The sequence below is a fragment of the Salminus brasiliensis genome, chromosome 4 (assembly GCF_030463535.1).
Source record: "Salminus brasiliensis chromosome 4, fSalBra1.hap2, whole genome shotgun sequence".
In the NCBI taxonomy this organism is placed as follows: Eukaryota; Metazoa; Chordata; class Actinopteri; order Characiformes; family Bryconidae; genus Salminus; species Salminus brasiliensis.
In genome coordinates this window covers 50116730-50132571 of record NC_132881.1, presented here as the reverse complement: position 1 = coordinate 50132571, position 15842 = coordinate 50116730, and the positions used below count along the sequence as shown (strand labels likewise).

The window sequence follows — 15842 nt, the reverse complement described above, 5'->3', positions numbered from 1 at the left end:
TTTTCTGTGGAATGTGACACTGGCTCAGAGTTGGATCATTCCTCCAGTGTTGAGCTAAGAAAACTGGGCTCCTCTTTACTTTAACCAAGGAGAGGAATGACATGACCTATTACATCCAAACATTCAGACACAAACGTGATTAAATGTGCTAGAAAACCAAGTGTATTAATGGCTGCCCTGTAAAGCTCCCATCAATCCATACAGCATTGTGGAAGCAGATGTTCTGCTGGTCTGCGTGGAGAACAGCAGTGTTGATCCACTGTGGAAGAGATGTTTGAGTTCTGCTCAGCAAAAGTTATCTGGTTTATGTTCTCTGATTGAGTCAGGTATTGTCTTACCACCACCCCTGCCCAGACCAGGTCTCCCCATACACCCAGGGTTCAATTCAGATTTATTTGTAACTGTAGAAAATTTTCACAACAGACATCATAAAGCAGCTTTATAGGCCGTGTTAAACCCCCACTTCGTCTACGGTCACAGAACAGTGTGCTGTTTTCATGACCAGGCGCCCATTAACACGTACACACTCGTGTGGTTTGGTTATTCTGGTCTGCAGGGGTGTTATACTGGGAAATTGGGGGTGAGTGATTAACTTCTCCCCAACTAAACAAACAAAAAGCAGAAATGTCAGTTATTATTACAGACACATTCGTTTTTAAAATAAATAGAAATGGACGTTCAAGTTTATAGAGAAAGAGGACAGGTGTTTGAGTGAGTTAAAGCTGATCAATAAGATTTCAGAGATCATCAATGGCCAACAACTAACTTAGCACCGATACCTGACAGGTGACAATGAGCCATGTTAGAAAAGAGAACTGAGTAGGCCTAATTTAACCCAACAACTTATTTAATTTCACATAATATTTATATTCATTTCTTTTGTTTCACTTTACAACCAGTTCATAATAATCCCTATAATAATGTATTTTCACAGGCAATACCAAGGTGTTGCTCATACCTAGGATACTGTTCTCAGATAGTATTGAGAAGGTTTTGCCCAAAAATCTACCTATTTATTTATATTTTTTAATCTATTGCTGGTGGAGTGATACACAGGATTCTCCACCATTATAATCATGCCATATAAAACTCAGAGGACTCGTGTAGTTTCACTGGTGGATTTGGATAGGAAATAATTTATGGGCTGTATCGGTGTTGTAGTCATGGTGACCAACACCTGCTTCCATTCACTACCACTGTAAATCAGAGTGGGTCAGTTTCTCACTGAACCCCCACTGTTCATTTACAACTGATTTTTTTATTTATTTATTTTTTTTAAACCAAGTACAGAACTGAATTGGCAAATTAAATTCAGCACGTTTGTCTGCTCTGTTCTGTTCTTTCAGACCCATGAAAAAGATCCAGAAGAACACATGATCCATTCAGTGAGAGTTAGTGGAGGACCAGCTCTGCTAATGATCTGGAGCGTAGAACTGTCCAACTGGGCTTTGTTGAACCAGACAGTTCTTCTGTTGGTGTTTTAACAAGCTGTTTTTGTAGGCGAATATCTGCCCGCATCGTTCACACCCGAAGGGCTTCTCGCGCGTATGGATCTTCATGTGCGTTTTTAGGTTGGAAGACTGGTTAAAGGTTTTTCCACACTGGCTGCAGCCATATGGTTTCTCACCCGTGTGGACGTTTACATGCTTTCTCAGGTTGCTCTGGTCTGAGAACTGCTTGCCGCAGTGGACGCACCTGAAGGGCTTCTCGCCCAGGTGAATGCTGTAATGTTTCTTCAGGCTAGACGACTGGCTGAACCGCTTCCCGCAGAGCGTACAGTAGTAGGGCTTCTCTCCAGTGTGAACTCTCTGGTGTAAAACCAGTGCACTGGTGTTGGGGAAGGCCTTTCCACAGTATTTACACACAAACCTCTCCTTCATCAGCTGTGGAGGAAATCCTGGCTTGAATGGAGGAACCTCACACTGAGGAACCATGGTGTCGGCCCCGGGCAGCTCTTCCCCGTGCGTTAGATGACCGTCCACATCTGGAAGAGTGGAACTGTTCAAGTTCATCTGCGTCCCAAAGTGGCACAGAGTCTCCCCCGTGCCTCCGTGTATGTAGTACTCGTTGATGGAGGTTCCTACACCGCAGTCCGGTCCAGGATAGGACAGACTGTGGCTGGCTGCCTCAAACCTGCCACCGTCCCATGAAGCATTAGCAGCAGGGTGCAGGTCAGCTTCAGGTTCTGCTTCAGAACAACTCTCCTTAGGACTTCCTGATCAAAAGAGATCATATGGCTTAAAAACGAATAATACAATGGAACACAAAGAACCATTTAGATGATTAAATTGTTCTCTGCCTAATTAAAGGATGTGTTAAATTAGTAGATCAGTCTTTTGGAACACATTTAACCATCTGGATGTTTGGGATGCATGTAATCAACAGTGAGAGATGGAGGAAATATAACTAAACTCACATAACTGAAGAAAATGTGAACATCATAATTCATCTTCTTTTGAGGAAAAGCACCACCCACATTTATTACTACTCAAAATGTCCAAAATCAGAATCATCTGCAGAGGATTAGAACCCTGTAACCGTGAAAATTACCCTCAATCATCTGCGCGTCTCGGTCATCTTCTGCCACATGCTGCTCCAGATTCTCTTCTTTAAGAAAATCACGCCCCTCTCGGTCACACTGAAACGACAGAGGTGTGTATGAGCTCCAACAGAACAGCTATTACAGAATTAGCAGCTCTCCAACTACATAGGAGTTCAGTAAAACTGCTGTTCTGGAGATACAATGTTGTGTGGCAGTATCGAGATGTGAGACTCTTGTCTCATGTCTTGATTGTTTATGTGTCTCGTTTTTGTAAATCCTTGATGTCTCTAAAAGGACGTGACTTTGGCTTGTTCTGATTGGCTGCAGAGACCAGGACAAAAACACAAGCCTCTTATTTCACACAGAGGCCGATCGCCCTGCTTTCCTCTCACACCATTACCTAGTGTCAAATGACCTGAGATCACTACTCACCTGCTGTTGACACATCTGTTCGGTGTTCTGCTCCAGGAAATTCTCTCCGTCCTCAGAAAGCCTGAACTGGTTCCCTCCTTTATTTACAGGAAAAGAAAGAAACCATCGTTAACCATCAGCATCGACTCCGATTCCAGCATAGCTTTTCTTCACTGCTGAGAGGTAGACAATAAATACTGTGAGACTAACACTCTGGACTAAAGACAGGTTCTGGGTAATCCTGGGTGTTTTAATGTTTAGTAAATTTGGGCAGCTGGAACAAAATCCTGAACTTCCGGATCTCTACTGAACACATTATTTTATTTTAAGTAAGAAGGATGAACATGAATGATGAATAAAGCTGGAAAAGTGTCTTATCACACAAAGTGGCTCAATCTGTGTTTATGGCATTTCATTAAACATATAAAGACATAAAAGCAAACCCTACAGGTTCTCTGGATAAATACCCAGCATGTTTGTCTAAGAATCATTTTAAGGGTTCTCTGCACAAGTAAAGGTTTATCTCTACAATAACATCACTGTTGTATATGTCTGTCGAAAGAAGCTTTAACCCTTCAGTTATTATGCGGGTGATAGTTTAAAAATACAGGAAAAATGTTGTATTATGTTTGGAGCATTAAACCTTTCCTGCTAGGTTTAATTAGTGTAATGAATATATTAATAGAAAATGACTCCTTTAAATGTAGAACACGGAATAGACTCTAAGGTATAAAACCTTCCACAAAAGTGATGTTTTCTTTAATTGAGATACAATGTAACTGCTTTTAAAAACAAATGATCAGACAAACTATTTTCTTCTAAATGTAAAATGCAATTACACTAAATATTGGTTATATATATTATATATAAATATTGCTAGAGCTACAGACTAGACAAATTCTGAGTATTTGTAGAAATTCTCAGACTCTACCTATAGACGGTTAAACCTGGACCAGTTCAATCTGACCAGGAACAGGACTGCTGAACCTGACATTGCAATATACATTAAATTCAGTAATTAATAGAGAAACGTCACAAAAATAAAGGAACTGTCACCAGAAGTGATGCTATTTTATTTTATGTTATATTATGTTGTGTTATTAATAATGTATTTCTGGGAGTAAAATAAATGATATTTAGCAGAAAATCTGCTTCTGGTCATGGAAAATGATAAGAGTGCAGCAAAAACAAAAGTTGTAGTAGATGATGATATAACACACATTCTGCGATGGCCCATTGCTTATGAACACATTACAATGGCAATACTGAGAGCACACACCCCCCACACACACACCCTCACACACACACACACACACCCTCACACACACCAACAACGGACTCAACACAAAGACAGAAAACCAAACTTGCGTTCATCTCCCAGGTTCTGCTGCAGATCCGGTTCTTTATTCCGGGTTGAATCCACTCTCTCTTCTTTAATGATGAGCACGTCCGGATCTTCATCCTCCACACTCTGCAGTAACGGCTGCTGAACAGTCTGTCACACACACACACACATACACACACACACACACACAATTAACAAGATTTACTGGCCAAGACTGACGGTGTAAACAGGGCTCTTCCATTCTCACAGTCCGACTGGGGTCCGAGTCAAAGCTGTAATGAAACCGGGGGTCCAGGCTGATGTAAGCTGGACTGTTGAAGGTGGAAACTCTCAGGCTGCTCCACATTTCTCACACAGAGCTTCTGGGACACTGTTCAACATCAGTGATGAAACTGCTAAAATAAGATTCCACACTCTACATTCACTTTTATACAAACCTCTACCTCTCCATCTGTCCAACTACATACATATGTCCAAATGTTTGTGGACACCCCTTCTATTGAATGCATTCAACTACTTTTACTTTAAGCACCGATTGCTGACACTGATGTGCAAATGCACACATACGCACAGCTTGTCTAGTCCCTGTAGAGAAGTACTGCCAATAGAATAGGACCCTTTGGAGCAGATCAACATGACCCTATTGGCAAAAAGCAATCAAATCCTCACAATCCTTTTTTTCCTCCCATATTTGGATCGACAATAACCAAACTCGTACGTACTCTCGCCCCCAATCGCACGTGATGCCCCAATACTAGTGCCCTCTGACGCGTGCACAGTCAAGCTGCTCATTTTTCGAACTGCCGCCAATGCAATGTCACCGGGAAACCAACGCGCCTGGAGGGAAGCGTCGCATACCATACCTCCAACACAACAGCACCGCAGACGCCAGCGATGACCAGCACTGCAGCGAAGCAATGCAGGAGAGTGTGCTTGTGTATTTTTCTGCCGACATCACCTACTGATCAATCCCAAATCATCTTGTTCATTTACAGTGATGCTGCTGTCAAACCGGACTGACTGTAAACAGCCCATCAACACCTGGAGGAACAGCAGGTAAAACACACCTCCTGACTGGACGCTGGGATTAAATTCTCTGGAGCTCTGGGCGTCTCCACACCTTCCCCGGAGTGCTGAGTATCCACAGATCTAATCCTCACCCGGACCATTCTGCCTGCAGACACACAGACAGACAGACACGCAGAACTGCTTAAGTTCACAGAGCAGTGACTCCTCTGTTCTCCATATTTATATCTATTTAATTCAGTCTGCACTGTTCTTTACTGCTGCCCTTAGCACTTTACTTTAAATATACAACTCTGCATATGTTAAGCTTACAGGGGTGTCTGTGCATGTACGTCACTGTGTGTGTGTGTGTGTGTGTGTGTGTGTGTAGGATGGGTGTGTTTGTTACTTCTGTAATGTCAGTTATCGTGCACTGTGAGCTACTGTAACCAAAAACAAATTCCTTGTATGTGTAAGCATACTTGGCCAATAAAGTCCGATTCTGATTCTGATTAAGAGATGCATATTTTGAACACAGTTTAACACATAATAATAATAATAATAATAACAATAATGTTAATTATTAATAGCAATAAGAGAGCCAGAGATGCAAGCACACATCAGTCTGCTGGCTTAATTAGGTTTGCACCCTACTGACGGTTTGCCACTGTAGGGCCACCCTCAGACCACACCATTAAATTGTCATAAGCACAAGCTCTAACTCCTGCAATCTTTGCAAACTGATTTTAAAAGCAGCAAGACTTTTATTTTAGTACATAAACAAATATTACAAAAAACTGAGAGAAAAATAATAATGACCTGGTCTGAAATATTATAAATTAAGCTAATTAATGAAGGATAACTAAAGTACATGTAAAAAAAGAAGTCAACTGGACTGTAAACCAGCAATGAAAAGGGGTGTGTTGCCTAACACTCAGCCTAACCCCACCAGCGGGCCACCCAGAAACCGCTGAGGGAAACCCCAGAGGACTGCCAGCTTTACTGTCCGTGGGCCAACAGTGGGCCGCTATCCTCCTACTATCAGGGTCCTTCACTTCTGTCTCAGTTTATCCATCAAGCTCAGATCCTCCTTCATTTCAGAGGAGAACCTCTTCTTCCTCAGTGTCACAGTCTCCCACAGCAGCACAGATACCCTGCTGAAACTGGGGCTTCTACTGGGAGCTGGTCTAAGCTGGTCTCGGATGGTCTAAGCTGGTCTCGGATGGTCTAAGCCGGTCTAAGATGGTCTAAGCTGGTCTAAGCCGGTCTCGGATGGTCTAAGCTGGTCTAAGCCGGTCTCGGATGGTCTAAAATGGTCTAAGCTGGTCTAAGCCAGTCTTGGATGGTCTAAGCCCGTCTCGGATGGTCTAAGCCGGTCTAAGCTGGTCTCAGATGGTCTAAGCTGGTCTAAGCCGGTCTCGGATGGTCTAAGCCGGTCTAAGCCAGTCTTGGATGGTCTAAGCCGGTCTCGGATGGTCTAAGATGGTCTAAGCCGGTCTAAGCCGGTCTAAGATGGTCTCGGATGGTCTAAGCTGGTCTAAGCCGGTCTCGGATGGTCTAAGCTGGTCTCGGATGGTCTAAAATGGTCTAAGCCGGTCTCGGATGGTCTAAACTGGTCTAAGCCGGTCTCGGATGGTCTAAACTGGTCTAAGCCGGTCTCGGATGGTCTAAGCTGGTCTAAGATGGTCTATGCCGGTCTCGGATGGTCTATGCCGGTCTCGGATGGTCTAAGCCGGTCTCGGATGGTCTAAGCTGGTCTCGGATGGTCTAAAATGGTCTAAGCCGGTCTCGGATGGTCTAAGCTGGTCTCGGATGGTCTAAGCCGGTCTCGGAGCTGCTCACATTGCCTCTACTGGTAAGAGGACTGGTAGAAGAGGTTGACCAGCATAGGGCCTGTTTTTATTGGAGTTATTTGATGGATTAGCTGGTATCTGGTAAACCATGAAGCTCAAACAGATCCTACACTGGTCAAAAGCTAAACTGGTCAAGCTCACGCAGCAGTGTTTCTGAACTCCACTGAAGGTCCAGGTGGGCAGAAAGCCCCTCAGCGTGTTTACCATCAGTTCTTTACCTGACACTTTACCGTCCGGACCCTTCAGTTTGTGAGATCTTTTATAAAACGCCTCCCTGATTTCGATCATCTTGAGTTTCCTCTTCAGGAGGTTGTTCTCCTTCTGGTGCTTCAGCATCTCTATCTGCAGCTGGCTGTAGCTGATCTCCACCAGCTTACAGATCTCCTCCACAGCAGCATTAGCGAAAACCTCCATCACCGAGGCGATCTGCGTCTGAAAGCCCACCATTCCGGCCATACTGCCGCAGCACGAGTCCGCAGCCCGCTGCTTACACCAGGTGAGCAGGTAAACAGGTAAACAGGTAAACAGGCTCGCTCACACTAACAGCACAAACAAAGAGTGAAGCTGAGAAGAGCTGAGAAACCAGGGAACGAGGCTCAAACCCTACTTCCGCCTGGACACTTTTCAAAATACAAGCCCTTTTTCTTCTTCTGTGGATTATAGCGGGTCGCATACCACGCGTGTATACCGCCACCTAGCGTGCTGCTGTGCGGTCAAAAAACAGGCTAGCGTTCAACCAACCCACTGCCATTGGAGACTGTGACCCGGATCAGGGACTCTCACTCTGGGAGCCTTGGTGAGGAGCTGTGATTGGAATTGTGGGCCGAAGTGATAACTGAAGTCCAAATACTTATGGACACTCCTTCTAATGAATGCATTCAGCTACTTTGAGCTGCACCCATTGCTGACACAGATGTGCAAATGCACACACACACACACACACACAGCTTGTCTAGTCCCTGTAGAGAAGAAGTACTGCCAATAGAACAGGACTCTCTGGAGCAGATCAACATCATGACCCTATTGGCTCCATGCTGCCTAATAATGCCAGGTGTGGGCTAGAGGGGTATAAAGCCCCCCAGCATTGAGGAGCTGTGGAGCAGTGGAGGAACTGTGTTCTCTGGAATGATGGTGGTGGAGCTCCATCCAGTACTTTTGGGATGAATTGGGGATGATGAGGTGGGGTGGTGATCATCATCCAACATCCTGACCTCACTAACACTCTTGTTGCTGAATGCAATCAGATCCTCCCCTTCCTTCTCTGGACAGTAGAGACAGTTACTTCAACAAAAGCAGGATAAACTTTTATTAATATCCTTGATTTCAGAAGAAACTGTGATTAAGTAGGTGTCCCAATACCTTTGTCCATATAGTGTAAAATACAGAAATTGAGATTAAACTAACTATAATCAGCTTAACAGAGAAATAGAACATGTATTAGTAGAAGATCCAAATGCAGGAAGCTGAATAAAATACAGATCTTTTTTCAGAATCATCTAAACGCTCTGCTGGAGATGAGTAAACACATCAGCACATCTCAAAGCTCAGAGACCACAACAAAGTCCTGATCTACTTCACTGCTAAACCCATTCACTAGCGGCACAAGAGGCTAACATACAGTGAAGAAAGACACTCTTTTTTTCTTTACCTACAAAACCTCTGACCAGTGGCACTGTGTTGATCAAAGGAGGTCTGAAAGCATGGGACCATGATGTCCATCATAGAACAAAGAGTGGCAAACAAAGCAAACCTCATGTAACGAGCAGCCGAGCAAACATCTCTCGCCTTCGACAAACAAATCCCCGCTAACGGGCAGTCAGACACAGAGAGGAGCTGGTCTGGAACGGGTCATCAGTTTCATTAAAGAAGCTCAGACTGAGCTACAGACTATTAGCATACGTCCCTAGAACAGCACTGAACAGAGTGAGTTCTAAGATAACAGGGCTGTGATGTGTCTGAGAGCATGAGTAGTAGTTACTTACTTAGTTTCACTTACCCCTGTGAAATCTGCTTTCCAATCACTTACTTCAACAAGTTGCACCAACTGATCACAGCCCTCCAGCATTGAGCTGTGGAGCAGTGGAGGAACTGTGTTCTCTAGAATGATGGTGGTGGAGCTCCATCCAGTACTGATGAGATTTTTGTTTGGTGATCATCATCCGACTGACAGTAGAGACAGTTACTTGAACAAAAGCAGGAAAAACTTTTAATAACCTTCAGAAGACTTCAGAAGAAACAATCAATGAGCAGGTGTCCCAATAGTCCATGTAGTGCATGTAGCATAATGTAACATTTTTTTGTCTCAGAAACCAAATAATCAAATGTATAGAGATTCCTGAACACATGGTTAAAGAAGAGTGTGTGATGCTTTAGGCATAAGTGTATGACCACTCTTGGGGTTCTTCAGTAAGGACATTACTTCTATATAGAGCCACAAACACTCAACATTCTGGTGCTATATGGAACTATAACAACACATTCTATCAATCTGAAGAACCAGCTTTTTAAATGTTCACTGTTCTATACAGAACCACTGTCTTTACTAAAGCGCTCTTAACTCTTACTAAACTCACTCTTCTGTAGAATCCCCCACTATTGAACTGCCTCAGCATAAGTAATGAGATGCTCTACTGCAAAAGTTACAGGATGAGAGCAAGCTCTCACAATCGAGTAACACAGTAACAGGTAATGCCACTCCGAGGTTTTACCATTTGTGGTTAAAATCGCATGTTATTTTAAAATTGCGCTGTTTATCAGAGAGGAGGGAGATGTGGGCTGAAGCACATCTTGGGCTGAGAGGGGCTCTCAGTAATGTGACACAAAATTCATTTTCAAATAAAAGAAGTAGTTCAACTTCAACAACCTCACTTCCCCATTCTGTTCAGGTAAAACTATAGAAGCAAACCTCAAACATGTCTTGGATGATTACATTGGGGATAAATAGGAAATAATCTAAAGTTGATTTTTCGACAAACTAGTACTTTAAATAAAGACTAGACAGTTTCTGTTTGTATTTATGATCTTACATCGTCATAAAATGGATACAAAGTTCCAAACAGAATAAGTTAAGTTTGAGAAGATAAAGCATTTAAGGATATTTGTGGGTTAGCTAAACCGCTAACTTTGAGTATTTCAGTCAGAAACTTGCTTGGCGTCTTGATGTCCCCCTCCACAAAGACATATTCTGCATCAGCCTGGATCACTGTATCATTACCCCTGGAAGGAATACAGAAACAAACTAATCACCATGGTCTTTAAACGTCAACAATATAAGAATTTCCACCTTTTCATTTGCTGATCAATTCAAACCAACTCAAGCAAAAGAGGATAAGACTTACGTGAAGTTTGCTCGTTGGAAGACAAAAGGTGGAGCACTTGGGTCATTCAGAATAGTGTTCAGCTAAACAAAAGCATAAAGATTAGTTTTGTTTTATGAAAATTAAAACATCTATGTACATATAGTTATTTTATAGATTAAGGATGGTGCTGTTTGTCATGGCTGGTCCTGCTCCCAGCACACCTTATTAAAGTGATGGAATAATTATCAACCCCCTGAGGTGCACTGAGGGATACTGCACTCTGTGTATCATAAGATATTGTAACTGTGCTCTTTACTAAGGCTGGGTTATAAGTTGTATACTGAGTAAAAACTAGTACTTTACACATTGCTTACTGTCAGGGTCTCTCAGAGGGAACTGCCCAGGACACTACACATTCTGGCCACCAGAGGTAGGCATCACCAGAATTTTAGTAAATACTCCACTTCCTGTCCCTCTCACCTGAATCTGAAGACAGAGCTGTTTGGTTCAAACAGTTGTGCATCAGGTTGATTTAGCAGTGTGTTCAGCTGGAGACAGAAACAAAGACATTCAGCTCTATTAATAAATGTGATGTTGGAACTATTTACATAAAATCACATAATACAGTAAATTCAGAATACACACATCTAGACTGTTATGCTTGAAAGAACATGTTCAGCTGTGTTTATTTAGACAGTCAGTGATATAGACTCACCGCTGCGTTGATGGAGTTCTACACTTGGATGTAGGTGCTGTTCCTGAGGTCAGGGCTCTCTGGCATGCTGACATTACTGAGTGTGAAGATGACCACGTAGAAGATGTCCGAAATTCCTGTGAAAAAAAAAACGGTCTACCTCAAATCACAAAATTTTGAAGCCTTTGGCTCACTCACTGGGGTCTTAGGTTTTAATGTTTTTAAAGATTGTTGATTTATTTTGCTGATAACTGCTTGTGTAAAGCTGCTTTGTGACAACACCAGTTGTAAACAATGTTATACAAATAACATTGAATCGTTGAGGTTTGAGGATCGAGAATTGATCAGAGTTCTGGTAACATTGAGGACCAAACTCTCACTGGGAACGGGAGAGGAGGAGTTGAACACCAGCTTGGTGGAGACCACTGCAGCACCAGATCTGGAGGAATAATCTTGTTATTTATTTATTTTATTTTTCATGTGTAATAAATTTTCATTTTACATTCATATAATACCTACTTTTCTATTAGTTCTTCTTGTGTACTTGTGGTTGCTGATTCTGTATTTGAAGTATGGAAAGTGTACTTTTTCAGAAGGGGCACTAAATTCTGCTTAAAAATGTAAGCGGTTGATATAGAACAAGCTAAGAAGATGTTTTTCTTTTTTGTTTTATTTAAAGTTTTGTTTCGAAGCCTTCCACCATCCAGGCAGTTCATACATTTGTTCTACTAGAGATCCAAACACAACTCAATAAAATACAAAGTGTTTCAATAAACACAGACTCTGTGTTGAGTAGCCTAAACTGCAGAAATCAAATCACGTTTAAATATCTGCACATCCATCCAATCTGAGCTCCAATCCATCTGTAACTCAGTTCTGCTGTGTGTTCTAAAAGTGCAGGGTCGCTATGGGACGTTATTTGTTAAAAAGACAGTTTGACATTGTAAGGTGTGGCTACAGGTTCTGCCTCTCCCTCTTCTTTTACTCAGTCAACAATAACAGGTGTACGTCCACAGGCTGGTGATTATTACTGAGTGAATTCCAAATATGCCGTTATTACAGACTGAATACAGAATAGCAATAGTCAATACACACCCTCAACACAGCCTCTTCACGCTCCTACCATTGGGTCGGTGCTACAGGAGTGTGAAGTCCAGGACAGCCAGACTGAAAAACAGTTTCTATCCACAAGCCATCAGGCTTGTAAACACTTTCTCCCCCCTTTCACTCTGAACTGACTGAACTTTGACATGCCCCCATTAATATGAGCCCACTACACACATCACTGCTACTGTTTTACTGTTACTGTTTACTGTTACTGTTTACTTTTGTACTGCACAATACACTTTACACCTGCACATGCAGCTCTACTCGCACAACTTTCATAGGTATCCATACTGTTCTCTTTAACTTTCTTAGTGTTTTTCTTTTACTTAGCTTTACTTTAGTGTGTATATATACCTACAATATATATATATATATATATATATATATATATATATATATATATATATATATATCTTTTTATATTGATATTTATAAGATAAATATAGGTAAATGGACAGTCAGTAAATGGACAGTCTGCATACAGTGTAACGGCTTGTTTCTGCTGTGCACATGTCATTAAACTCTTGAATATTTGCTCTCTAGAACACCATCCTGGGATTAGATCTGTGGTACACATCACTGGGTGATCAGGACAGTTTTGGTTGGTGGGTGTGTGTCAGACTAAAATGGTTTAACTAGAGTTCACTGCAGAAATGGCAAGTTTAAATAACTGTTAGTATTAGGTATTAGGCAGTTTTTCTGGTCTTATTCCACTCCAATATTTAAATACTTGCAACCATTTACAGAAAAATAACAATTTTAGATAAAGTTTTTATTGCTTAAATTCTGCATTTTTTTTTAAATGTACTGATTGAAAAAAAATCAAATCTCGAATGTGAAGACAGTTTTGAAAATGACAATCAAAACATTTAAATGAGTAATTTCCAGGTTGTCACTGAATACAATGTAATAACACTATTCTGTGTTATTGTTCTTATTAAACTTTCATGTGTTTCATGTGTTTTTGGAAATGAATGGGATATATAAATCGCATGACCTTAAGTGGTCTTATTATTAATATTTATTAATAGTTTAATAACATTGTTGATGTGTTAATAAATTAACACTGAAACCCTGAAAAGCCCAAATTCCTGAAAAGTCAGGAATGTGACCTCACTGCTTTCCAACCTAAAGCTCAATTTTTCTTAATTATCCTCTGTTATTAGGGATTATATTGGGATTATATTGTATTAAGAAATTGTTTGTTTTTATGTAAACTCAGCAGAGTAGGTTTTTGTTCCATAAATTCATTTCTAAATAATATTTAAAAATTGAAAATGGAAATTTAGTTTTTTAGTTATATTGTAGTTTATAGTTGTGTATGTGTTTGTTGGTGATGTAGAGACGCTTCTTTGTTACTGTATTTAATGATTATTGAGGCTGAATGCATTTTTCTTTGACCTGAAAGTACACTCTTTACGTATCCTTAGGACTGGAAATTTTTTACTCCAATCAGGGGTGAGTTTCTTAAAAGCAAACGATCTTAGTGAATAGTGAACCAAAACCAAAAAACAAAGGGGTGTTTTTGTTGACTAATCACATTTTATTGTATCTAAAATATGTGGCAAATTATTTAATACATTTTTTCTGTGGACTCTGAGGATTTATTAATGATAAATGGTCCACCGAAAACAAACATGCCTTTTCAGCAAATTTAGATACAACTTGTATTTATGTTTTTTATTTAAGATTTAATGTGTAATGTGGCATTATTTTTACAAATGACACATTTTCTTATTATTCTTATTTTATTAAAATGTTAAATTCAGTAAATAAGCAGTAATTGTTCTGTTGTATATGCACTTTGCAATCTGTCAGTGTAGAGAACATATTTACACTCTGAAAACCAAACACAGAGAACACTGTTCCACTGTTCCACAGCTCAATGCAGGAGAGGTTCATACCCCCCTAGCCCACACCTGGCATGTAAAATGAAACTCAATAGTTATGATAATTGATTCATGCACAGTGACTGCCTATTAGTCACACAAACACACACACACACTGTGTGGCACCCATGCTGAAAAATCCAGCTCAAGGCCAGCTCCTGCTGGAAACTGGTTTGGGATGGTCTAAGCTGGTCTTTGATGGTCAAAGTGGTTGGAAAGCTGCTCGTCCAGATAAAACACCCTTAACCAGTTTGGGCAGGGCAAATAATTAAGTAAGTAGTTAATTACTGCACTTTTTGTCATTTTTGAAGTATTTGTGCTTGAGTCTTACTGTGACTTCTGGCACATAACATTTTTACTTTTAGTCCATAAATTTCTAAAGGATAATCTGTACTTTTCACTCACTACTTCAGGCTTGTTACTTTACATTTAGTTCGCCTGAAGCTTAAACAAAACTAAGCTTTGGTTCTGTAATCTGATGGAAATGCGAACTGTTTCCAGCTATTTAATGTGATGAACCACGGTGCCAGCTTAACTTTAACACACCCACAGGCCCTGCTCTCGGTGCGTGCCCCCTGGTTTTTGGTGCTGCACCTCATAGTGAACTCTCTGCGCTTTGACAATTCACATTCAAGTCAACCTCGCTTTAAAGTGTCTGTATACATATTATGGTAAATGAACGTGCACACTGAGAATTAGCCCAAAAAGCAGAGGGAAGGGGAGACTTAAAATATTTAAAATTATATATTTAATTTCTATATTTTATTTATACTCACAAACACTGTGACCAAGCAAAGAACTTAATTTGCTCACTTCATAGCCAGTAAAATACATAAAATGATGCTATGAAGTAAATACAAATTGCTTTTATAACCAATGAGCAGATTTTTCTGTAATGTCTTACAGGTACATAGACTGACAGTTCCATCATTATTTGCGATTTACTGTATACTTTTCCTCCTGCCTCCCGCCACCTGCACTGGGTCTAAGAGGCTTCCCAGGAGGACAGAGCCTCTGGCCCTCTTTTACGGTTTGTTCAGTCTCTTTATTTTTTTTTGCTGCCGTCGAGATAACACTCTATAAAAGATGAAAGATGCTGTGTCAAAAAAACAATAGTATTTATTCAAAAAATATATTCTATTATATATTTTATTTTTTCTAGAATGGCTCAACGGTTTCACAATAATTTCATACAGGTACTCCTTGACCATCACTTCTTTATTTTTTATGAGAATGTTCCCCATTTTTTTCACATTTCATTTTAAAAGTATACAGTGAAATTTCCTCCAACCTGAACTAGTGGTGGTATGTCATGCATGGTCAGGCGTGGCAGTGAACACAAGGAGACACTTGTAGGGATGGAAGATGCAAGACTTTAATGAAAACCAGGTAAAACAAACAGAAACCACAAAGCAAGAGATAACAGTGGTGACAGCAATGTAATGGACAAGAAACCAAAATCAGAGTTTGACAAATCAAACTGGTCACAGTAACACACCTGGGACTGGGAGCAAGCTGAGGGGGAAAATGGCTGCAGAGCAGATGCACGGCCAACTTCCGGAATCCCCGGCTCCTTTTTTGGGCTTGGGGACGGAGTCCAGGGATCACCCAGGGGAGAACTGGATAACAAGGGCCTGACATGGTACTGGTATGGCCTTATTGGAAATTATGAGAAATTGTAATAAAATATGCATGAC

At 40.9% G+C, this 15842-nt stretch overlaps 1 protein-coding gene across 1 annotated transcript; it reads right to left on the bottom strand.

The window, feature by feature from the left end:
• Positions 1-374: 374 nt before the first annotated feature.
• On the bottom strand, positions 375-7754 carry LOC140555021 (uncharacterized). The gene is made up of 6 exons (XM_072678624.1): positions 7375-7754; positions 5366-5472; positions 4322-4448; positions 2975-3051; positions 2551-2638; positions 375-2215 (listed from the first exon to the last, which is right to left on the bottom strand). The coding sequence occupies exons 1-6, from the start codon at positions 7610-7612 to the stop codon at positions 1413-1415; spliced, it is 1440 nt and encodes a 479-aa protein (XP_072534725.1). The 5' UTR covers positions 7613-7754; the 3' UTR covers positions 375-1412.
• Positions 7755-15842: the final 8088 nt, after the last annotated feature.